Source organism: Cucumis sativus, chromosome 6, assembly GCF_000004075.3.
Source record: "Cucumis sativus cultivar 9930 chromosome 6, Cucumber_9930_V3, whole genome shotgun sequence".
Classification (NCBI taxonomy): Eukaryota; Viridiplantae; Streptophyta; class Magnoliopsida; order Cucurbitales; family Cucurbitaceae; genus Cucumis; species Cucumis sativus.
The window spans coordinates 7,462,767-7,487,053 of record NC_026660.2 but is presented as its reverse complement, the minus strand read 5'-3'; the positions used below and the strand labels follow the sequence as shown (position 1 = coordinate 7,487,053).

General features: G+C 34.0%; 3 protein-coding genes across 3 annotated transcripts; all 3 read right to left on the bottom strand.

Annotated features, from left to right (window-relative positions):
• Positions 1–2,399: 2,399 nt before the first annotated feature.
• On the bottom strand, positions 2,400–5,863 carry LOC101213513 (receptor-like kinase TMK4). Its single transcript, XM_004140555.3, has 2 exons — positions 3,437–5,863; positions 2,400–3,147 (listed from the first exon to the last, which is right to left on the bottom strand). Exons 1-2 carry the CDS (start codon positions 5,709–5,711, stop codon positions 2,630–2,632), a joined length of 2,793 nt encoding a protein of 930 aa, XP_004140603.1. The 5' UTR covers positions 5,712–5,863; the 3' UTR covers positions 2,400–2,629.
• A 2,921-nt stretch (positions 5,864–8,784) lies between these two features.
• On the bottom strand, positions 8,785–18,691 carry LOC101203071 (DExH-box ATP-dependent RNA helicase DExH9). The gene is made up of 14 exons (XM_004140434.3): positions 18,310–18,691; positions 17,802–18,002; positions 17,494–17,712; positions 16,679–17,020; positions 15,837–15,941; positions 14,890–15,000; positions 14,195–14,445; positions 13,175–13,298; positions 12,231–12,513; positions 11,980–12,134; positions 11,506–11,652; positions 10,575–10,807; positions 9,655–9,919; positions 8,785–9,265 (listed from the first exon to the last, which is right to left on the bottom strand). The coding sequence occupies exons 1-14, from the start codon at positions 18,577–18,579 to the stop codon at positions 8,987–8,989; spliced, it is 2,985 nt and encodes a 994-aa protein (XP_004140482.1). The 5' UTR covers positions 18,580–18,691; the 3' UTR covers positions 8,785–8,986.
• Positions 18,692–22,163: 3,472 nt separating this feature from the next.
• LOC101203309 (UDP-glycosyltransferase 75C1) lies at positions 22,164–24,200 on the bottom strand. The gene is made up of 2 exons (XM_004140435.3): positions 23,251–24,200; positions 22,164–22,941 (listed from the first exon to the last, which is right to left on the bottom strand). The coding sequence occupies exons 1-2, from the start codon at positions 24,060–24,062 to the stop codon at positions 22,350–22,352; spliced, it is 1,404 nt and encodes a 467-aa protein (XP_004140483.1). The 5' UTR covers positions 24,063–24,200; the 3' UTR covers positions 22,164–22,349.
• Positions 24,201–24,287: the final 87 nt, after the last annotated feature.

The window sequence follows — 24,287 nt, the reverse complement described above, 5'->3', positions numbered from 1 at the left end:
CACTTTTTAAATTATCCTTAATTTATTTCTATTGAATTGGGTAAACATGAAGATAATATAAACACCTTGTATTTTTGTCTATGGGTTTTAAGTTCGGGTTTTTTTAAAAAATATAACAAATTGGAAAAATATTTACACTGAATAGAATAATTTTTTTGAAAATGGAAAAAGTCAGCAGACACACAATAAAAAATACCAAAAATGCTTCAGTCAACATGCGACTAATCGACTAGACATGCTCATGTAATTCCATACAATTGTGTAGGTAGTATTAATACGATTGTGTAATTCTTTTGGGAAAAATACTTCAAAACTAAATTATCGTGTTGACCACGCTAAATGATAAGGTTAACTATGGTACACGATCATTTAGATCATATACATACGATCGTGTAGTTCTTTTTAGACAATGAAAAAAACGGCTTCAAATCTATGGAAATGTATTTTTAACGATACTCTTCGAATGAGAAGATTGATTCTCAAATTTGAAAAGAAAATCCATTTTAACTTATTATTTAACTTCAAAAATATTAAATAACTATTGTTGAAGAATGTTGGAAAGCAAGATCTAAATCCATAAACAAACTTCAACTCAAACCTCAAACATTACATAAAAAGAGTAATATGTGTAAGAGCCTATGCATCCTCAAATAGAAAAATGAATCTTTTAGTGACATTGACTCAACTAATCTAAATTTGGTCTCCACCATGAATTGGTAGTATTGGAGTTGAGCTTATAAACAGAAGGCCTACAACTTCAAGGATTTACATCTAATCATGTCACCAATGTTATCAGAATGATACATGTACTCCCAGGTAGATATATAAACCATCTTTTTTCGAGGGGTCAACGAACAAACAATCTAAAAAGTATTCAAGCTTAACTAAACATATATTATATTCGCTTAAACATCAAAATGTACTTTCGACTCAATCGTTATCATGCTCGTGTGAGTTGTGTTCATCTATGGGTCTAGTACCATCCATTATTGTCTAATATATATGAAAGACAAAAAAGAGTATATAGTTTGTAGGTTTGTTTTTGGAATAAAGTCAAAGAATCCAAATGGGAAGGAATAATACAAAACTATTTATAATCGCAAATCTTGGCGTGGATCCCCGCCGGTGACGATGGTCGGCCTGAAATTAATAATGTTGAGACAAACTTTGAGTTTGAATAATACTAATTGTATTCAAACTCACACCTTTAAACATTTAACTAATCTCTTCTTTGACTTCTATTTTTCAACTACTTTATATCCACAAAGTTTGTAATGAATTTTCCTCTACATTTCCTTCTTTCCAAATTAAGTATTTTAAATAAAAAAATTTAATTGAAGCTTAGAATATTTTTTATAATAAGAATTATAATTTTGCACTTATTAAATTAGAAGGACTAAAGTATTTGATGGTGGAGTATTTAAGTAAGTAAGAGATTAAAGAGTAGAAAAAGAAAGTAAATGTTGGAACAAATAATTCTTATACTTAAATTGGAAAGGCTCGAAGACGCGTAATTCATAGTCGTAATAATAATAAACAAAAAGAGCCAAAAAGCTATAAATAATCTCAAAAGGTGTCCAAACCAAAAACGACACGTAGTCTCAAAGATTTGCAAAGAAGGCCATGTGCATTCATTACCAAAAAGGTCATTATTATTATCCTAAAGCTCCTTTCTTCTTTTCTCACCCCAAAATAAATACTTTCAAAACTCCTTTAAACAAGATTGAACTAATTGCAATAATAAAGTTTTTTAAGTTTCAAATTTATACTAGTGTTAAAATTCAAAATTGAATACCAAACTTGAGCTCTATTTGTACAATACAACACTAATTTAGTTTCATAAAAACAAAGCATTTAAAAGTATGACTGTAAAGGATATACTGAAAAGAAAAAGAAACAATTAACATTCTTTTCTTTCTTTTTTTTCTCTTTTTCTCTTTCCTCCAGCTTTGTTACAACTCATTTTCTACTTGCTTTTTCTAATATCCATTTTAAAGAAAAGAAAAGGACATGTGAAGTGTTTTGCTGGCCTTTAAAGAATCCCAAGCTCTCTTTCTTTGTCACCTTTCACAGCCTGGAAGAATCATTGGTTCAAAGGCTAATATGCCTAACTATCACAAGCTGTATGTTATCAACCAAATATGAACTCCCCAAGTCACAAATTTCAAACTATTCATACCTACAATAAGTTACTAAAATCATGAACTTACTTCATCAACTTTACATTAAATGCTTGGATTGATTAGTGTCTTAACATCTTATGTCGTATTTAGCATCGTGCTAAATCAAGTATACAGTCTTCCTTTTACTCGTTGATCTAAGCAGTCGTGTTTGTTAGCAAATGGTGTGTTATCAATGTTGTAACCAAATTTGACTCCATAAATGAAATGCATTTGATGTAACAGGTAAGAAGTATATTTATTTATATTTATATATTATATATATACTTATCATACAAATTTAAATGGCTTAGAAGTCGAATAACAGGCAGCAAAATTCCATAGTTAGGCATTAATAAAAGAATGAAGCAAACAAAGAGACAAATGAATTGCACTAAAAACAGTGGTATCCACTAAAACAAACAGCTCTATGAGATGTTTAGGTAATTTTTGTTTTTGCTCCCCTTTGGTCACCTGCAATCCATGGAGTCAAATGTATCAGCAAATCCTGAAGGTTTTGAAGGAATGCTTGTGTGGGTTTGAGAGTAAGACATGTCACTGAACATCATTGTGGATGTTCCTTCATTTGCTTGCCATCTTTGAAGAGCTTGAGGTAGGCTCATGTGCAGATCGATCCCATCCGTTTCTTCTTCATGTTGGTTCGAAGGTTTCCATTGTTCGACGAGAGGGCCGAGGATGTTGACAGCGTGTCCCATGTCGGGTCTTTGATGTGGCTCGCGAGCTGTACAGTGTCCTGCCAACTCTGCCACCTTTAATATGCTCTCCATGGTTTCCTCGTCTGGGTTGAGAGTTTGATCAATCGCTTTTGGAATGTTCTCTTTCATGATCAAGACTCTACGAAACCATGTGACTAGATGAGATCGCTCGTCTGGCATTGTGTCGTCCAATGCTTTTCGACCGGTGATGATTTCCATCAAAACTACCCCAAATGCATATACATCGACTTTTGTCGTCACCCTTCCCGTTGCTATTAAAACAAGATTGAATGAGAAATAGGTCAATGAGATTTGCATGTACTTTCATGTGAAACAAATAATTGCATGTCATAGAAGTTCAGTTCACATAGACTAACAATGCCTATGAAAAACTAAATAAACACGGAAGACTCAAAAGCTTAAGCCGTTAAAACTATAACCTATTTGGTTGTTAATATCCTCTTACGAACTCCATGCTAAATTACTTCCAAGATTATAAACTATAGCAATTAAGATAGAAGAAAAATGATAATAGGACACTCGAAGGCATTGTTTAATTACCTGCATATTCAGGAGCAAGATAGCCAAACGTTCCAGCTAATCGAGTCTCTACAGAGTATTTGCCATCAGGTGCATTTCGAACCAAACCAAAATCAGCCACCTTAGCTCTCATGTCATCACTAAGAAGTATATTAGAAGGTTTCAAGTCTCTATGAATGAAACTTTGTTGAGCTAAGCTATGCAGATATTCTACTCCTCTTGCCACATCTAAAGCAATTGTAATTCGCTGCTTCCATGTAAGAGGAGGATAACCATTCTCTTGCCAATCAAACAAATGTTGAGTCAATGTCCCTTGAGGCATATACTCATACACCAATAACCTTTCATTGCCATTGATGCAATAACCCAAAAGAGCAACCAAATGCCTATGCCTGACTTTGGTAAGCACAGCAATTTCAGCTTGAAACTCACTCATTCCTTTGGTACCCATTGGCCCAGATTCCATCCTTTTCACAGCAATTTTGGTACCATCATGCAACTCTCCTTTGTAAACAACCCCAAATCCACCCCTTCCCAACACATTATCCTCACTAAAATTGTTTGTCACCTGTTTCAAAACTTGTATCGAGATTGCCACGCTTCCGCCCTCGAATACGTTAATGTCGTTGCTGAAATCCTCACTACTCTGGCTTTGAAGCTCACTTGGAACTCCAGCATAGCCATTCAAGCCGCTCCCTCCATCACTCTTCATAATCTCCTTACCATTTTCAGGATTATTCACTTTCCCAAACTTCTTATGCCTATTGCTTACATAACATTTAAAAACAACAAACAGTAAAACAGCAACAAAAACAATAACAGCAATGACAACACCAGCAATCACCCCAGCTGAAACAGAGGATCCATTGGAAGATCCTGAAGTTGTCCCATCAATGGTGGTGCCGTTAGAATCAATCTTCCCACCTCCAGCTCCACCATCATTCCCTCCATTTCCAGGGCCCAAACTAGTCCCAATCAAAGGATTACCCTTCGTGTTCAAGCGAACTGTTGTAGCAAACTTAGGTACCTGTCCACTCAAATTGTTGTTGGAAACATCAAGATTCTGAAGCTGCGTCAACGTCGTTAAACTCTCCGGTATCTCGCCAACCAAATTATTGTCATTCAAATACAGATTCTTCAGACTCGTCAAATTCGCAAATGCAGGAGAGATCACTCCCACCAAATGCTGCTTGCCAAAGTTAACAGTAGTAACCTTACCTTCAGTACAAATCACAAAGCTCCAATCCAGGCAAACATTATTTCCTTCCCAAGCATCTGCCAGCGATATCGGGTACCCAAACGCTCCGGCAACCGCAAGAAGCACCGAAACCTGTGCATCACACGGATCGGGCGTCGTCTTGCAGAACCTATTAACACTGCTGAAAGTCGCCTGAACTCTTGAATCAAACACAGGCAATGGCCCCTGAAGCTTGTTGTTATCCAAACTAACATTTAACAAGCTAGAAAGGGACATAAGCGAAGGAGGAACAATCCCAGTAAACTGGTTATCACGAAGCTGAAGATCAAACAAACCTTCACATTTAGAAAAATCCGGAATCTGTCCTGTAAACTGATTCTTCTGAAGCCAAACCTGAGACAGTTGAGTCATAGACGACAACAAATCAATAGAACCCGACAACCCATTTAGCTGATTGTTCAACCACAAGCTCTTAATCCCAGATCCACCAAGAGATTTAGGCAAAACCCCAGTAAGATTGTTGTAAGAAAGACGAAGCTCCTGCAAACTAGCGAAGGAATCGAAGAAATCCGGCAAAGACCCAACAATGTTGGCATTACCAGCATACAAACTAACCAAACTTGAAGCCTGAGTCAAGTCCGTCGGAATGGACCAAGGAGCAAGATTAACATTCTGGGTCAGACTCAGAACCTGCAAACTAGTAAGGCCTTGGAAGGCACCAGGAGAAACAGAGGAGAAATTATTGTTGTCAAGATAAAGGGACTGGAGAAAAGAGAGATTGGCAAAGGAAGGGATAGGACCGGTGAGGGAGTTGCGTTGAAGAGAGAGAGAAGTAAGCTGAGACAGAGAGTTAAGATCGGAAGGGAGAACGCCGGAGAGGGATTTGGAAGCTAAGTTAATGGAGGTGACACGGCTTGAGGAGTCGCAGCGGATTTCTTTCCAGCTGCAGAAAGGGGTGTTGGAGGACCAGCCGGAGGGGGTGGGAGAAAGGGCGGCGGCGAGCTTCTGAATGACGGCGGAGTCGTCGGCGGAGGCAAAGAGAAGGGAAAGGAAGAGAGTTAAGGTGAAGAGAGAGAGGAAAGGGTTGAGGGAACCCATTGGAGGTTTGAGAGAGAGGTCGAAGATGGAAATGGAGTTGAAATGGTGGGTGGTACGGAACTTGGTGGTGAGCTGAAGGAGAAGGGATGGAAAGAGAAGAGTGTGGGGATATTTCGTTAAAATTACATCTCCATGTGAAGAAGCATTTTTGCTTACTCATTTCATCTTTAATCATTTTTAATAATTAATTTGTGAAACTGCTACGTTGCGCTGCTTAATTATTTTTAATTTAATTGTAATCCATAGTTTAGTTCTTATTTAATTTGTTTGAGTAATACAAGGAAAGAAGTAATTAACTTTTAACCTCACACATCAAATCAGTAGATAGTCAGTTTATGGAAAGTACACTAAACACTTTGGTTCTTCTTCATCCATCACATGCCAAACATCAATGGTATATAGTCAGTTTTTTTACGATGAGGAGAAGCTTGAATCAAATTTGTTTCAAGTTTTCGACTTGTAAATGATAAATTCTTGCTTCTTCACTTGTAATAATACTGTGTAAGTGAGTAGTAATCTCCACAAGTTAACAGTACTAATAGACAGCTTTATAGCTTTTTGGCTCAAAAATCCACATCTCCAATTGTAAAGGAAGCATTAATGTTAAGCTTATACAAGTTGGAGTTACTCTTTTGACATCATTCATTTGAACATCATTAATAATACTTTTAAGAGAGATGTTTGGGCCTAACCCAAAACCAAACGTATTATCACCATATTTTAAAATATGAAGAGAATAGGATTTTGTTAAATAAACAAAAAAGAGATTAAAATGATAGACTTAACCTAATCTTGGTTTTACCAAAGCGAGGAAAAAGAGGGAACTTCCATAACCCAAAAGTGGCAGCTTTTTCTTATTTACTCCAAACAAGATTCTCAATATTAACCACGTGTCATTTTCTTTTTAGGTTTAAGGCCACGTCAAATTCAACCTAAATAGTAAAATATCTTCGTGGGTTAATTTAAAATGTGAATTTGAGGTTTAGTTCAAACTTTTGGTGTTTTTTAATTCACCCAACCTCAATTATATATATACAATATTTTATTATTTATTTAACAAAAGTAAAATTAAACTATTATTTAGAAAGTTAAACCATTTTTTTGGTTGAGAATAAAAAATATATAATACAATTGAAAAATTAATTCAGGTTACCAACCCAATCAACCCAACTTTTAAATAACATATATATTTTATTATAGCATGGAAAAAATGAAAACATATATCAACCACGAATTGGTTACCAATTAGTTGAATATTCAATATAGGGTATTCCTTGAATTAAGAGGAAGACCTTATGGAAATTGCAAGTTTCAAATACAAATTAAAGAAAAGAAAAAGAAGAACTTGGAACATGGGTCTGCTCTTATGATATTCTATTTTAAAACATTTCAATTCTAAAATGGATAAATAAATAATTAAATTTTTTTCAAAGGTTGCCTAAAAAGTTGGTGATTTCTAATTCTACTCCCAATATATACTATATAATATAATACTTTTTAAAAATAATTATTGGCATCCCATGTTCTATGGTCTCATTTTGTGTCATATTTAATCAACAATTTATAGAGAGAGTTCTTGATGATGTTTTTATTATTTATGCTTGTTCAATAAAATGCATATTTCTTTGTCTATTTATTCATATAATTTTATGTTATAGATATTAAAGTGGGGAAGTCTACTTTTTACTACTATTATTGATTTATCGACTAGATGTAAATATAATCAATCGATTGATTGATTTTTTCACTTAAATCACTCGGAAATGTGCGTACATTGATTTGTGTATACAAGTGACTTGTGTCAATAATTAATAGAAATTCAAATTCAAATATGGTACGAGAAGCTAAGTTTTTAAAAAAAAAATCTTTTATCTCAAATAAAATGTCGTTAATTTGAATGAATTACCTTAATCAAAGTATTTGATCAAGAAGAATAAAGGACATCTAACTAAGAAAAAAATTTGATCAAGAAGAATAAAGGACATCTAACTAAGAAAAAAAGAGGTCTCATGCACTTCTTAAACAGATGAAGAAGGTAGGGCACCAAAATAATTGTAAACAATGCAAGAAAACATGTGAACCACAAACATGTAAAATAATAAAAAAAAATACATGCATGACGTACAAGCTCCACGGTAGCATCGACAACAGTGTTAGTCTATGAAATATTAACTAATGGCTCGTTAAGGACATGTGTAATCTCGATTGAATCGAACTCAACAAAACCTAAATGACTGGATAAAAGATTCATTTAGATGGTCTAACATTCAAAAGGTTTTATAGTCTAGTCATGATCAATACACTTATAGCCAAGATATTATAGAAGACCCTTAGAGAGTTAACGCAACTAATCCACATCAATCTCGTAAACTTTTTTTTCCATGGCTCCAAAGGACATCAACATTCAACTTATAAGAGGGGGACTGCCAATCATGATGACTCACAGTAGTTCTCGAACTTCATCGATACAGAAAACACAATTTTACTGGCTAGGTCGCTATGAAGAGAATTATCAATCATGTTAAGCTTAATAAACATTAGAAGATGATTCGTATGATTTTGAATAATCCATTGCATAGAAGCAAAAGGAAACACACTAACCTTCCAAGGTTTTTACAAACTTAGGGAAATATTAAATTAATTATGGTGTGATCCAAATAATAAAACAATTAGAATATAGTTTGGATTTTGGTGAGAAAGCACATGATTAATTAAAATAAAATGTAACAACATTACGCGACCGCGTTCCTTCCAACTAACCACATGGCACCCAATGCCATCATATGCATATGCTCATTCCTTCCATCTAGTTTAACTAAGATTTTCATTTCTTTTTTTAATTTGAAGAACAATCCAAATTGTAGTTTACTTTTGTTCATTACTTTAGTTCATCTATTATTTTTTTAAAAAATGGTTTCAAATTTATAATAAAGTTTCAATCTGAGTTTACTTTCCCTCTCTAATTTAGCGTAAGTAGTTTAATTAAGTGCAGTATCTTACCTTTAGAAATGTTCAATTACATTTGATAAAGGACATTAAATGTGTTGCTGAATGTATAACTAAAAAAGAAATATAAAGTAATTGATGGTCAGTTAATTCGATATGGCATTTAATGTGCTGTTAAGAACCAATTGTAGTACATTAAAATTCAAGGACTAGAAATGTTTTTTCTTTTCCAAAAAAATATAAGAAAATTTACAAAGAGCCGCATATAATTATAAATTAACCACTCAATGTTATACAAAAAATTAAAATAAGAAACATAAGGGAAACAACTACAAGTACAAAGAAGCAGCAAAAACAATATCCCTCTTGATTTTGGAAACAGCCTCTTCAAACTTGGTTTCAAGTTCAGTTTCACCAATGGACTTTGAAGCTAATATAAGTTGTTGCAAAACTTCTTCAAGTCTTCTTATCGCTCTAATCAAGCTCCCCTCAAAAACCTGTGTTATTTCCATTATCTCATAGAATTTGGATCCTTTTGCCCAAGCATATACAGCCTCCATAATATCCGGTCTAAATGAACTCACAAAGCCTTCTACATCAATTTCGACCTGCAATTCGTCACACATCTATCATCAGCCATTCTCGTCTTAGTGGTACAAAAATAGGGAGGGGGTAACAAGAAATCCTCCCCACCTAAGAATCAAAATGCGTTTGAGTCATCAAGAAGTTCTATTTATCTTAAATAGGAACAGTAAATCAATATCATCAAATGGATCTGTGTGTGTGTGCATATATAGTTCGGGATGGTGGATTAATGCTTCAATCTAATGAAAAGCAATAGGTGCCTTATCCATTGATCTATCACCAAATAGATTAAAAGAAACTAAAACTCAACGTGACACTTCTTTGAACTCATTACTAGCCGAGTTTAACAATATAGAGAGTAAACAAAAAGGATTGAGTAGATGAACTTGGACAAATAGAAACTAATGCTAACCTTGCATTCAAGCTGGACCTTAGCAACCCTTCGAGCTGTGTCTTGTAGTTGAATGAAAAGCAGCTCAAGCTCTTCCCTAGGCTTTGCTGCATCCTGAAGTTTTTCTTGCCACACAAAACAAGATAGCAGAGCGACAATTTCCTCCACTTTTGTGTCCTTGAAAACCCCGTTGAACATCAGCTCTGAAAGAGTCAATTCATTTGCACTACTGATTTCACAAGCAACCTTGCCTTTCAGTTCCACAACATCATCACTTGTGGTGTAACTGTAGTGTGGGGGAAAAAAAAAGATACTGTTACGTCAACGCATCTACAATGGAAGATATTTTGATTCTGTCATGAAATCTAAATAATCAATTCGAAGTGACACAACCAGACTACTCTGAATCCATGGTACATGACAAGAAATTATAGACCGTTTCTTTAGCATGATATAACAGATTCTTAGAATACAAACGCACTCACCAAATTGGAAAGTCGAAACAAAATATGAGATCGTGCCATTAAGGATGAAGTCAGACAATTATGTAAATCACTACTCTTTGCTTAAAAAATTTTGAAATTTCATTCTAAACAAATCATTTAGTGGTGTATCCATGTTTAAAATAAAACATTCAGAACTACCGAAGTAAACATTACTGTTTTCAACCTTTTACCATATACATCTTAAAAATTTGTTCCGGGGAACTATTTTATTAATAAAATGATATGTCCATAAGAAGAGCTCCTACGCTAAGGAAGTTACAAAACGAATTAAGCTGCAGTGGGTGAATTCTCTCATAGAACCAGATTATTTGAAATTAACTGAACAAACTACACCAACTTTTTAAAATCGTCAATAAATAAAAAGTTACCTATTTGGTGACAGAAAAAATAAATAAAACCTAAAGAGTTGCTAGACAAGAGAAAAAGATCAATTACCCAAGCCTCCGCAATACTCGTTTCCTGGCCTTCAGTTCATCTTTGAAGGCCAATACAGAAGAAGAACGCAATTGTTTCTTAATTGATCTGATTTTAGCTGTTAACTCCTGCTTCAAATGTAATGCTTTGAGCTTCTCCTCAACAAGTGTCGATTTTGCCACCTCATGCTTGTCAAAGAGGCTCTCCAAAGCCTCTGTTCTACGCACAGCCTTTCTGTATGAACTACTTTGGATCTGAATATCAAATGAAGTGAAAAAAAATTAAAATCTAGAAAGAACGCACGGCAGTAGCAAATAGATGCTAGATTATACTTCCATCCAACAAATGCTCAGATCTGAATCAGAGTTGGTTTTTTTTAGTGGACGGGTGAATTAAATTATAGATCGATTAAATCATAAATTTAGTCCAGTCAAAAAGACTCCTAAACTTTAAAGAGGGCCTATTAGATCTCTAAATTTTCAGTATCGAACAAGTTTCTTAACTTAAGAAATGACGTTTGTGTCATTTTGTTTAAGCTTAGCACACCTTGACTAATCTCACCAGATAACCCATCTAAATCTACAACACTTGGGTGTTAGGGGAACCGGAAAGAGATTGAATCCTTGGTAGGTGGCCACTATGGATTGAACCCACGAACTCTTAGCCCTTTATCAAGATCATGTCTCCCTATTTACCACTAGGTTAATCTATCAGCCTTAGAGTTGAAATTTACAAGTAATAGAACAAACTTAAAAATGACAAATAAACGGAAACTTAAAAGTTTAGGGACTAAATAATTTAAGCTTACAGATTTCGCTATACTAACCTAAGTACCACCAAAGATTTCATATCATATATGAGTCCCATAGACTTCAATGTAATAGAGAAAAAAATCCTCACATCAACCAGAAAAGATTTTTTTTAAAAATTGTATTAGCATTGAGTTGCGTACTTTCATATCCTCTTCTGGATCTAGAAGGGGAACTCCTTTTGGAAATCTTGATAGAACTTCAGAAATCTTCTTCAATGTATTCTCTCGAGCTTCCAACGGCAAAAGATCATTTGGTATAAGTATACGAATACTAGCTAAAGTATTGATCTGTTGTAAACAAAAAAATAAATTAATTAAATCAAAATGGTAGCTGACAGAAGCTGAGAATAATGTAAACAATTTATATTATACTTAGGAGTCATTTTACAATGGTCAAAATCACTTTTGGTATGTTAAAAAACAAACATGTCTTGATAATAATACAATATCAATTAATGTTTAATTTAGTCTAGATCTTGTCACTCTTAATATTGGTAACCTTTGATCTTTACTAATCTCAATCGGGAAGAGATCTAATATGAGATCTAATATTTCTAATCCTCTACTGTCAGTTCACATGAAGCTGTGCATATAATAGATCATCTAACTCAATACCTGAGATATTGGTATGGAAACAACATGGGGTTCTCCGTGCTCTTTCAATTGAATAATCCTAACATTTTTTTTCCCAATGCCATCTTTACTGACAATGCATCTTGTAAGAACGTCCACAGTGTAGTTTGCAGATTCTGGTTTCATGCTAGCATCCTCTGGAACAAAAATTAAAGTTCAGAATCGGAAGAAGACTAATAAGCTAAAATTGGAATAAAAAAATATAAATGAAAGAGAAATTATTGATACATCACCTTCGGAAACACCTTTCACCCTTTGAAAATTAATTATCAATCCCCACGTAACCTGGTCCTTTATGGAAAATGTAGAAGAAATCTCATCATTACGGTTGCATTCAATAGATACAAGCCTGCCAGGTTGCAGAAATGGCAAGCAGTATCTAGGAGACAACACAATGTTACGAATATCCTTCTTTAAACTTTTGTACTGATTTAGTAAATCATAATAATTCTTCAAACTATCTTCCTCTTCAATCACTATGGAATCCCTCTCCTCTTCAAGGCTTTTCACTTGTTTCTGCAGTAATAACTAGAATTAGTACGCCATCTTACATAAACATTACCCACCACAATATGGTTCAATCTTCCACGTGCTATAGGTTCCTCCACAAAGAAGTTCCCCATATATTATAAAAATTCATATTATAGTGCCATCTTATTTGCAGTAATAACTATATTTAGTATGCCATCTTATATTATCATAATATAGTGCAGCTATTAAGTAGACATACGGTAATCAGAGAAGCATTTCTCAAATGAGTGAAATTTTAATATGAAAAGCAGACCTTTTTCAAATTATACGAAAACTAGATCAGAATTCTCAGCAAACCATTAGAGGAAAAGCAAATCGTCAAAGACTTGTAGGTAAGAAGATAACTAGATAAGTTGCATATGCAGTGTGAAAGATATCATATTCAACTAATAAAAATCACAGAGGTTAATGGTAAAAATATGAAAAATTCCTCTATGCCATGTTCTGCAAAGTGCAAATAAAATTCAAAAGCTTGGTGATAAGACAATTTTGAAGGATGAAAAACATTAAATAAAACCATCCTAACGCATTATTTCACCATTCTCGTTAAAGATCTTTGATTCCCTTTTCAGTTGCTAAGAATTGGTTCTCTTTATCTCAATTAACTTCTTTCTTTACAAGTCACCTTATCTGTGCAAAAACTAACCTCAAGGTTAGGTATGTTGCGGTCGGCTTGGAACTGGTAGAAGGAATTACGCAGCAGATTTTCAGGATTGCCGTCTTCAGAACGGATTTGATTCAAGAGCATGTTATAGCTCAAGTGAAAAGCACTAAAATACAGAAAAGGATAAGATGTCAGAACAACTTATTTAAACAGCAGAATAATTTTTAAAAAAAAGGATTGTGTGAACATGGTAACGCTCTAATACACAACCTTATAGGCACAATTAAACAGAAAATTGATCTCACCTTTTATATCTTACTAAAAGCAAAAACTTTGATAAATGGAAAAATAAAGAATACAATGCATATTGTGATATCGTCTATGGTACATCTTGGTTAGCCAGGTAACTTAATGGCTGTATTTCTGCTCAGCAACTAAATTATTCTTTGGACTATTGTTTACCAGTTCCATAATGAGGGAAATTTGACCCAATTATCAAGGGCCTAGAATGTGCTATATATTCTAGGAAATCTAATGCTCTTTCCCTCGATGCTGCAGTTTCCATAATTATTCCAACTTTGTTATTATTATTATTATTATCATCTTTTTATATCCAACGCCAGCTTACACACACCTCGACAAATTTCACGAGACAATCCAGATGACCCTACAACGTTTGGGTATCAATGAAACTCATAAGAAGTTAATTCCTACCTAAGTGGACACTTGAACCATAATAATAATGTTTCTTTACTGTTATTATTAAAAAGAAAATTTATGGAAATGGATGTAAATGCACTTTTTCTTCCTCAGATATTTTCAATTCCACTTCATCGCTTTAGGGACTTCACCTCTCCACACTGGAGACATTTTGTTTTATCAATTCCATTTGGATGAGGTGGGAAAATCATCTAATGAAGTGAAAATAGCAAGAAAACTCTGCAACATTCTATATTTTTTCCCTGTACTTCCAACATAGCATATCCGCAGCTTACACGTAAGAACTTTATGACAGTATTATTGCTTCTGACATATTGAATAGTAAAACCATACTGCAGCTACCTGTTCAAGCAATCCGCATTTCCTTTAAGCATCATTTTAGCAGTTGAAGGTTCCAGTTTCTCGTCCACCATAAGGATACATATCCCACGTTTATCAATTCCTCTCCGTCCAGCTCGACCACTCATTTGTATATACTCACCACTTGATAACCATCTAAACTTATCCCCATCAAACTTACGAACATTACTGAACACTACAGTTTTTGCAGGCATGTTTAAACCAATGCTGAAGGTCTCTGTGGCAAACAAACACTAAAGACAACGTTTTAATGACCAAGGAATTTAAAATATAACATGACAAAAAGAAATCAAATATTCTACAGTATTAAATATAAAAATGTTAATTTCTTTGCTCTTTAAATGCATTCTAATTAGAAGAGAAATCATGACAAAAAGTAATCAGTAGCAGTTGATGCGTACAAAGTGTCTTATTTTCTGTTTATTATTTTACTTTTCTATAATATTTTTTTTTTTTAATTTGAGGATAAGAAATTATTTCATCAAAGAAAAAAGAACTTAAGCAGATGAAGAGGATGAAGAAGAGATAACTAAGGCAGGGGGGTAGAAACACAAAAGATATGCACCTTCCTGAGACGAGGCACCTTTCTATTGGCTTAACACCCGTGCCACGTGAGACAGCAATCAATCAGATGGTTAATAAATAAAGATATTTCTTTTTAGACCCATAATTCTAACCTTGATTAGCCCTTCTTGAAATAATATCTCGATCACCTCCTTCAAAATAGGGAGCAAGCCAGAATGATGGACCCCTATTCCACGCTTCAAGAGAGGCAACATATTTGAAACCTATTTGAAAGCAATAGAAAAAGGAAGGACGATTAAATTTTAAAGAAACAAGACATATTAATCAATTACGCAGCAATTCTTAAGAATAAATTATCTATCATCCAAATGTTTTTCTAATACCAGAATAAACACAAGTCATAGTACCTGCACAGCTAGACATTAAAAGTAAATATATTAAAAACCACCCTCAACTTAAAATTGTGGAGAGGTTTTGCGAGCAGTAGCTCAACGACTGCAATACAGGGAGGTACATAAAGATTCGATCTCAATCTGCTAGTTAGGTTTGCATGTAACAATAGGAAACAGAACTAAAAGGTTGGAAAACAGAAGTCAAATATACTTGACCTAGTTGCATAGTAAAGGGAGAAGAAACTCTGACCAAAAAAAGCAAGAAACCAAGAAGTTACACCTAGAATTGCATAGCTGTTTAAATTTCATACTAATTTATATAATTAAAGAGCTACAAAGTTTTCACCAATCAAAGATATCAAGAAAATCCGATTTCCTTCAAATTTCCCCATTAACTGTAAAATCTAAAGTATAACCGCAAAATATATTTTATGATAAAACATGCTTTCATTGAGAAACATGAAAAAGAAAAAAGACAAAAGGGGTATACAGAAAATCAGCTCCAGAAAAAAGCATCAATGACTAGCTAATAGCTATACAGAAAGAAGGCTCCAATCCAAAAGAATAAAGACACATTATGCCTAGCTAGGGACAAAACTCCTTGCTAAATCTCTTAGTCCCAAAAAATATCTTATTACTCCACACCCTACTCTAAAATTGCAACCTCGGTTTTTTATACAAAACTTTGTTGAAAATGAGTGGCTTGCCTGCGGGAGCTTCTTATCATCATCTGAAAGCATATCCATAGCACTCCAAAAGATGGTTTCTATGTTCACCTTTTCATCATCACCATTTAGATCCAATTTTGCCATCTGTAACAAACAAGGAAACCATGTCAAAATGAACAGAAAGGAAAGAAGCAATGACCCATATACAATAGTTAGCAACAGCGAGTCAGAAACCAAACCGTCTCCTTTCAAAAAACTTAACATAACCAACATGCAAATCTTATTATTTAGATAATGATAAACTGAAAGCAAACCGCCTCCCCTTTCTGTCTGCAATCACCCTCAAGGCTCTACGTTTCTAAAGATTCTGACCAATTACTACTAAGCGTGAGAGCTTATTCATGGAAATGCCTCTGTCATGCATTCACCCAATAGATCCTATGACAACGTTAACAAAGAATTGTCTGTTTTTTTTTTTTTTTTTTTTGGCTTCATCTTGGCATACTTTTCCAAGAGTTTTGTAATGAAAGTCGTACTTCCGTTTTCAAGACTATCTAATAGGATATTTTTCTTTCGTATCTTCTGCCTCTGTTGGGTATCTAAATCTTCACTCGTTTTAAGTTTTTCACCCTTGAATGAAAGTAGTTTCGCTTCAAAGAAAAATAAAATAAATGAACTATAAAGTGATATCTACCATCATATCTTCAAACTTTATCGGATGTCCCCAAAGAGACTATCCACCACCATATCTTGGATCCTTAATAAGCATCAAGTTTCTAATGATAATACCACATCTAAAAAGTCCATTAAACAAAGACCACAAACAAGTAGTTACCCAGTAGGGATCGACTAAGCAACCACAATAACACCATAGGACATACCTGCATTGCAAGAAATTCACATTCTCTTTTGCTAAAGCTGAAAAGTATAACAGGATCATATTGCCGCTGAATTATCATCTTCACCATCTTAAATATATCACTGTCTTCACCGGTTTTGCCCAAAGTCAAACTCTTCTGCCACTTCCCATTATTTTCCTTTTTCTTGTCGCCGTCACTAACAGGGACAAGTGCATTTAAAGCTTTTTGAAAGCTATCCTCGCGAAAATGCCCCTTTTCATCAACCACCAAGTATAAGCCTTCACTTCCAGATGGGAAAATATAGTGTTGAAGAGGCGTTGGCCGATAGTCAGTATAAACAATATGACATGGTTGATGGTGGACCTGCATTAATAGGAATCAACCAAACCGCATATTAACAAATCTACAACATGACCTCACTATTTTTTATCATTTTTTTATTTATTCCTTCTTATAGAATAAATGTATTGAAAATGCCATATAACTCATATAAAATGAACTTCACAGAGTAAAGGCAAGTCATCTAATGTCAAAACCAAATGCCTAAGTTTCTTTTCTCCAAGATCAATCCATTCCCTATTTCCTATAAAAATAAAAACTATGTAGTGGAAGGACAGTCAACAAAATTAATATAGGATCTGATAAATGGGAAGGACAGACAAATTTGATGTTCAAAAGGCTTCCATAGCATCATGCAAACGAGACTAACCAACAAGAGCTTCCAAGAATAGAACATTACAAAATTATCATTTTAGCTCTTTTTGCAGTTGATCGAAAAAGTATTTTCATTTTCAACTAATTACTGATAACAAAATTGAACCACAAAGCGGAGAAACCTTGGCAACCCAATCAGCAAATTCTTTTGCATTTGGTACAGTTGCTGAGAGGAAAACAAATCGAGCATTCTTTGGAGCCATGACAATGCTCTCTTCCCAAACAACACCACGCTCCCGATCACGCATGTAATGTACTTCATCAAAAATAATCCATGCCACTTCCCGTGTAACCTCTGATCCTTTGTACTGCATGCTTCGCCAAATCTCTGTCGTCATGACCTAAAGTTGAAAAAACCACCCATTTATCAATGGTTTCAAATTTAGAATGCTAAAAAAGTGAAGCAGTGAATAAAAGCCAAGAAACACACCAGACAAGACGCATTTGGATCAATTGTCACATCCCCAGTCATTAAACCAACATCTGAGAATTCTTCTTTAAATTCCCTATATTTTTGGTTGCTGAGGGCCTTTATTGGTGAGGTGTATATGACACGCTGTTTATTCCGGAGAGACATGGCAATTGCGTACAATGCCACAACAGTTTTACCAGCTGATGTATGGGCAGACACCTGTCAAAAAACTGATTATCCCTTACTGAACTCTACATAATAAAGAGTTGTGACAATCAACCAAACTAGAGCTGAACTTGGGTTGTTCTAGTATTCCCCGTATAATAGTCTAGTAACATAAAGGCCGAATGCATTCATTTCAACAAACACAAGTTCCTCTAAGAAAAACATTACAATTACTTTCTTTCACACTCATAAAAATGTTAATATGAAGTATCTCCATAGAAAAATAAAAACCCAACAATGAACTCCAACAAAAGCCAAAGAAACCAATGAAAAAATTGGCTAGACAAAAAAGTTAAATTACCATGACAGATTCTCCAGTTTCCAAGCACTTGATAGCCTCAGACTGAAAAGGGTCAAGAGAGAAAGGGAAAACCTTAGCCGGTTCCAACTCCTCTCCAGTCGAAGATAGACTAGATGATGGGAGAGGATTGAAAGAACCCTCAGGGTAGGAGACATCGTGAAGACACGCAACCGGTTCGTGTTCAAGAATGGCAGGGACATTAGTTCTGTGTTGCTTCGGGGAAGGTTGTCTGGAATCATCGTCGAGCAGTTTTCTCTTGGAAGGACCCATGAAAGGTTGGAATTGGGGAGAGGGTTGTTATGGAATTCAGGATTTGGAAGCAGAGTCTCTCAAGGGTTTTTCTCTATGAATAATAAACCCTAAGAAGGAGTTAGCTTGGAGACGGCTGAAAACGGCGCGCCAATTTGTTAACCGAAATTTTGTGTACGATTTCTATCAACCGATTTTTGTTTTGTATTTTTTAAATGAAATTTAGGGTATATATATCACTACGTTTACCCATACAATTTTCTTTTCCTTACCTCATTTTTATACGTGTTTTCAAATGGTTTTTGTGTTTTTTGAAACTTTGTTTACAATTGATATGTGTTATTTTAGGTAAAAATAAATTAACAAAATATTTTTTTTATTTTAAAAATAGATTTAAACACGAAATCTCGTCTTCCTCCTATATTGTTATAAAAAAAATGTTGTAATTTTAAAGATCTTACATTTGTTTTAAAACTACAACACTAAATTTGAATGTCTTTCTATCATTACCCTTTGTTTTTTAGTTTTTCCTTATTTTTTACCGTGATTTAAATCTAAAGGTAAGTACGAGAGAGTTATATTCTTGCACAAAATATTTTAAAGAATAGTTTTTTTAGATTTTAAAAATAAACAGGATAAAAAAGTAGTAAAAGGTATGTATAGGCTCAGTTTTTTTTTAAAGTAAGTTTTCAAACCGATTGAAATTATTATCAAATTGGATCTTGATATTTTAGTTTATATAAGGGGGAAACTAGAGCGTGCCAAGAGAAAATAGTTTCACTCCATTGGGAGGTTCTATCAAGCCCTACAACCAACATATGCTAGTCCCACGGACCATCAAATAAAGGTATAGGTGATTTGTTCGTTTTCTGTCGCAATAACCAATCAATGTCAAGTTGGTCATTCCATACATGTTTGGAGGCGATAGAGCTCGATGGTGTGGTTTAGGGAGAGAGAGATAAAAGATGGTTGGAGTTAGTGATGGGAGATTTAGAGATAAGAAAGAGAAAGGGGAACGCTACGAAATGGAAGAAGTTGGCTAAGGAAGACCTTGGTGAGGGTGGTTATGGTTCATCACATGCCAACTTCAAGGCTTTTGTGGATTTAATTTGTTCTTAGATGATAACATTTTTTGGCACAATTAGCTTCAATTTTTTGGCACAATTAGCTTCAATTTTTCGGCAACATATATTTGATAACGGTTATGTTTCCTGTTTTCTATTTTTTTATCTTTTATCTTTTATTTTTTTGTGTTTAAGTAGCTTTTTATGTGCATTGTTTGAACAAATTAACGAGGAACAACAATATATTTCATCACCGACCCTTTTTTGTTGCGTTCATTTATTGAACAAAAAAAAGTATATAAACAAGACTTCTCACTTTCTCTTATCCTCTCTTACGTTTATCTCATCTTCGTTCTCTCATTTAATTTATCTAACAATTAAGTTTGTTATTAATTTTCATCTACTTCGTATATATAAAATCAATCAATGGTAGACCTATACCAATATAATATATAGTCAATCACTAAATTAAATCGAAAAAATTTAATAAGAGAGACATGTATGCATAATCACTTGGTAGGTTATTATCGAGAAAGGCAAAACTAATTCTAAAATAGACCGACCAAATAAAACAATATGTGAAAATATACAAGAATTTGTTAGGTTATCATTTATTGATATAATGTGACTGTATAGACACACATTAGAAAAATGTTATGCATAGAGATATAATCCATACAAGCCCAATCACCAACAAAGGAAAAATCAACTTTGGATTTCTAAAGGATCATATGCAATGCATCTCACCTCATTTGGGTTGATTGTTACTTGATTGAATTTTGCCATTCTTTGAATCTTCAACCCATTTTGAACTTTGCAATTTTTATCTAATGTTAGCATATTATGGTGTTCTAGTTTGTCAATACAGCATTTTCATGAAGCTTCTCTCTTCTTCTTTTTTTTTTTTTATATGCCACTATAATATAAATTGTTAGAAAGGAAAGGAAAGGTAAAAAAAGAAGAAGAAAACTATGGAGCCAAAAACTACGATAAGACCAATATGATTTTAATTAATTAATTAACTTTTAGTATATCTTACATCTCAATAACTTTTTAACATGTTTAAATACAAATATTTTATAAGTTTGAACCAAAAAAAAATCACGTAGGTAAGAAAAATGATAAATCCAAAATTCAAGCAACTAAATTAAAAGCAAATTTTAGAGTCAAAGAAATAAATTAAAGTATTGAAAATCTATATATATACACGATACTACTAGGAAAATAAATTTGAAATTAAAAGTGGGTTTTACATCAAAAACAAATAAACTATGGTAGCAAATTTGAAATTTAATTCAAAGTTATTGTTTTGTTTTATTATTATTATTAATTTGATGTTGCGTTGTGTCACTCAGTCTCGCACTCAATTCTCATAAATATAATAGGTATGAATCATACATCGAATTAGATAAATGTTAGTCATTATGATGTGAATGTTGATATACCTGATTTTATCTTAGTATACATTAATTTCATATCAAATATATCATGGTTTGAGCTTTATGTTCATTTACTGGGTCTTGGTTGCAATATGTGAATGTTTCTTGAAAAAAGTGGCAATGAATATTCATTTATGGGACTTTAGACCCACATTAATATTTATGTCGATGAAGTTAATTCTTTCCAACACTTTTTCTTAAGTGTCTCATCCAATTATTGAATTACATCAATTATATCTTACCTTTTTAAGAAAAAATGAAATGTCTGGAATCCACGTATATAAATAATGAGAAAATAAAAAAATGTAAAGCTCACTGTAGTATATATAAAAATATAAAAAAATAGAAGATGTGGGATCCACGGCATGGAAATCGACTTTACCTCAACTCACCTATTTTTAAAAATAGTTTTGCACTCGACCTATTTTGACATATGTTTCAAACTTTACATTATTTTTAAAAAAAATTCCAAATATTAATAGCATTAAATACATAGTTTTAATAGTGGATCAAAAAGTCATGAGTTTATTTTATGTTGCTCACTTGTCTAGGAATTTACTATGAGTTTTTTTTTAAATCAAAATATCTTAGTGTCCAATTGGTTGTCTCTTAAAATTAGTCAGATATATGTAAGCTGATATAGACAAACACGAGTATAGAAAAATAATTCATTCATAATCTATTATTTTCTGTTTAGATTTCATAAAACTGAGTGCACCCAACCAACAACTAAATATTTTTATTTTTTAAATACTTGTTTTAATTTTTTTACTGTATGATTAAAATAATGGGCTAATTCTACAAGAATTTTAGTGACGCAGATAAACATGGACGGATCATCTTAAGAAAAATGTGGTCCTTTAAGGGCTTTTTTTTCCTGTGTGTAGAATCTTCGTGATTGAAATTTCGTCGTCTTTTCTTTTGTCCACACCAACTAAAAATCGTGTGTAGAAAATATATTTCTGCTCAAGAAAAAATGTTGGCACACATATCTTTTTACATGCGATCATTCTCTCTTCGATAAAGATAGGTTTTTTAGGACGTTTGTTTTGTGGACAAAATCTGTTTCTACCAAGAAAAAGAATTTACCACACTAAATTTGTAAAGTAATATATGCACGTGTCAAATATTTTTTTAGAAATATGTTCTCATAAATATTAAATAGACATGCATGATAATAATGTGGTTGAACCCCACACGACACTATTTTAAAAACGAAATAGTAACGTCGGTACTAGAAATTGTATGTAATTAATTTTGATGATGGGTTGCATCTTGAACTCAACCACTAAGAACATACGTGATCCACAAAAGCCTTCAAATTGGCAAACGATGAACCACCCTCACTAGCAGCTTCCTTAGCCAATTTCTTCCATTTCAAAGCATTCCTCCTTATTTCTTCTCCTTTCTTTGAATCTCCCATTACCAACTCCAAGCACCTTTCTATCTCCTCTCCCTTAACCACGCCCTCTTCCTCCACCTCTAACCTCACCCCGGTCTCTGACAAGTCCTCAATGATCTTACTGTTGGTCGCTTGATCGGACCATTGTGGAAATGCCACGTTTGGGACACCGCAAGCTAGACTCTCCAAACAAGAATTCCAACCACAATGTGTGAGAAAGCAGCCTGTGGCTGGACTTGAGAGAACCTCAAGTTGAGCACACCATGAAACTATTTTACCTTGAGTTTCTAGTTTTTCTTTAAAGCTTAAAAAATCTTCTTCTTCTTCAATGTTTCGGATAACCCATAAAAATGGTCGTTTTGTTAATGATAATCCTCTCGCTATCTCCTCTTTTTGTTGCTTTGATACTGTTGAAATGCTTCCCATTGATACGTAGACAACTGATGCTTTAGGTTTCGAGTTCAACCACTCCATATAACTGTGTTGAAAATATTTTGACAATCGTTATGTTTTTTGTTTTCGAGATTTGAAAATTGAACATATTTGTTCTTAAATTTTTACAACAGTTAAATTCTTAAAAGACAACTAGTTTTCTTTTAAAAAAATGATATTTTTAGATTTTAATATTGAAAACATCTATAAAATATAAATAATAAACAAGATGGAATGTATGTTTAGACGACACTAACTTTTCAAGAAGAAAAAATCAAAACCGAAATAGTTATCCAACCAATTCATATCAAAATGAAAACATGGATTGGTTGTAGTTGGACGATAAATGATATACCTGCTCGTAGATCGAAATAGGTCACATCCAGAAGAAGCTTCTGATGGGTCATTTCCATCAACAAGAACAGATGGAATCAATGGTCCGATAGGCATCAAATGAAATTTCTTAATTGCTTTCACGGCATCTTTCTCCAGCTCTTCAAATGTGTTGATTAAAATCTTTGGATTACTCTCTTCCTCTAGTAATTCAAATTGCTTCCTAAACATTGGGAGTGCAAAAGAATAACCATCTGAAGCACCAAAAAATGATGGAAGATCACGAGCACTCAACAATGGAAGCCCAGGTAATTTAATACTCGTTGAACTAGGATCATCCCCAGAGGCAATCCTTTGAATTTCGTCGTAATATCCGTTGTTGTAATAGTAATACAATGCGAAAACGACAGCCGGTTGAATCCAAAGATGAACCGACGCAACATCGAGGGAACGTGCCACCGTAGCCACCCAAGGGATGAGTATGGAATACACGATACAAGTGAAGGGTTGACCTTTGTTTCTACTCTCCTGGATTATATTCTTCAAAGCATCAGATCCACGACGCTCAAGCTCGGATATATAAAGCTTAATGTCGTCACTGGGTTTGAAACCATCATCGTAGCCATCGGAGAAGGAGGCAAAAGTGATATGTGGGAGAGTTGGGGTATGACCCATACGGCGGTAGGCGGATAGAGAGATGAGGAAGGTGACATGGAGATCCCCATGGCGGGTGAGGCGCTTGGCGAGTTGGAGGGTGGGATTGATGTGGCCTTGAGCACAATGTGTAACTAAAAGGACATGACGGGGATTGGGATTGGGTGTTGTGTTATTCATACTGTGGATTAGGATAGAAAATGTAAGGTGTGTGAGGTTCGTATTTAATAGGAAAGTTGATTGGATAGTTTAGGAATTAGGAATGACATTTGCTATGACGAAATTCATACATGTTTATGTGACGCATTTCATTTGGGAGTTGTAGTTTTGATTCAATTTTTCTATTTGAAAGGTCCTATTGTGGTCATGATTTTCAAGGACGTGGCCTCATAGGCCACAACAAAC

Coding starts and splice junctions, on each gene's coding strand:
- LOC101213513 (XM_004140555.3), bottom strand. CDS start 5,711: ATGGGTTCCCTCAACCCTTTCCTCTCTCTCTTCACCTTAACTCTCTTC. Junction 3,148..3,436: donor TCTTGCTCCTGAATATGCAG/GTAATTAAACAA, acceptor TTGTTTTAATAG/CAACGGGAAGGGTGACGACA.
- LOC101203309 (XM_004140435.3), bottom strand. CDS start 24,062: ATGAATAACACAACACCCAATCCCAATCCCCGTCATGTCCTTTTAGTT. Junction 22,942..23,250: donor CTATTTCGATCTACGAGCAG/GTATATCATTTA, acceptor TTTTCAACACAG/TTATATGGAGTGGTTGAACT.
- LOC101203071 (XM_004140434.3), bottom strand. CDS start 18,579: ATGGGTCCTTCCAAGAGAAAACTGCTCGACGATGATTCCAGACAACCT. Junction 18,003..18,309: donor AAACTGGAGAATCTGTCATG/GTAATTTAACTT, acceptor GTTTTTTGACAG/GTGTCTGCCCATACATCAGC. Junction 14,446..14,889: donor TTCAAGAAGGGCTAATCAAG/GTTAGAATTATG, acceptor CGTTGTCTTTAG/TGTTTGTTTGCCACAGAGAC.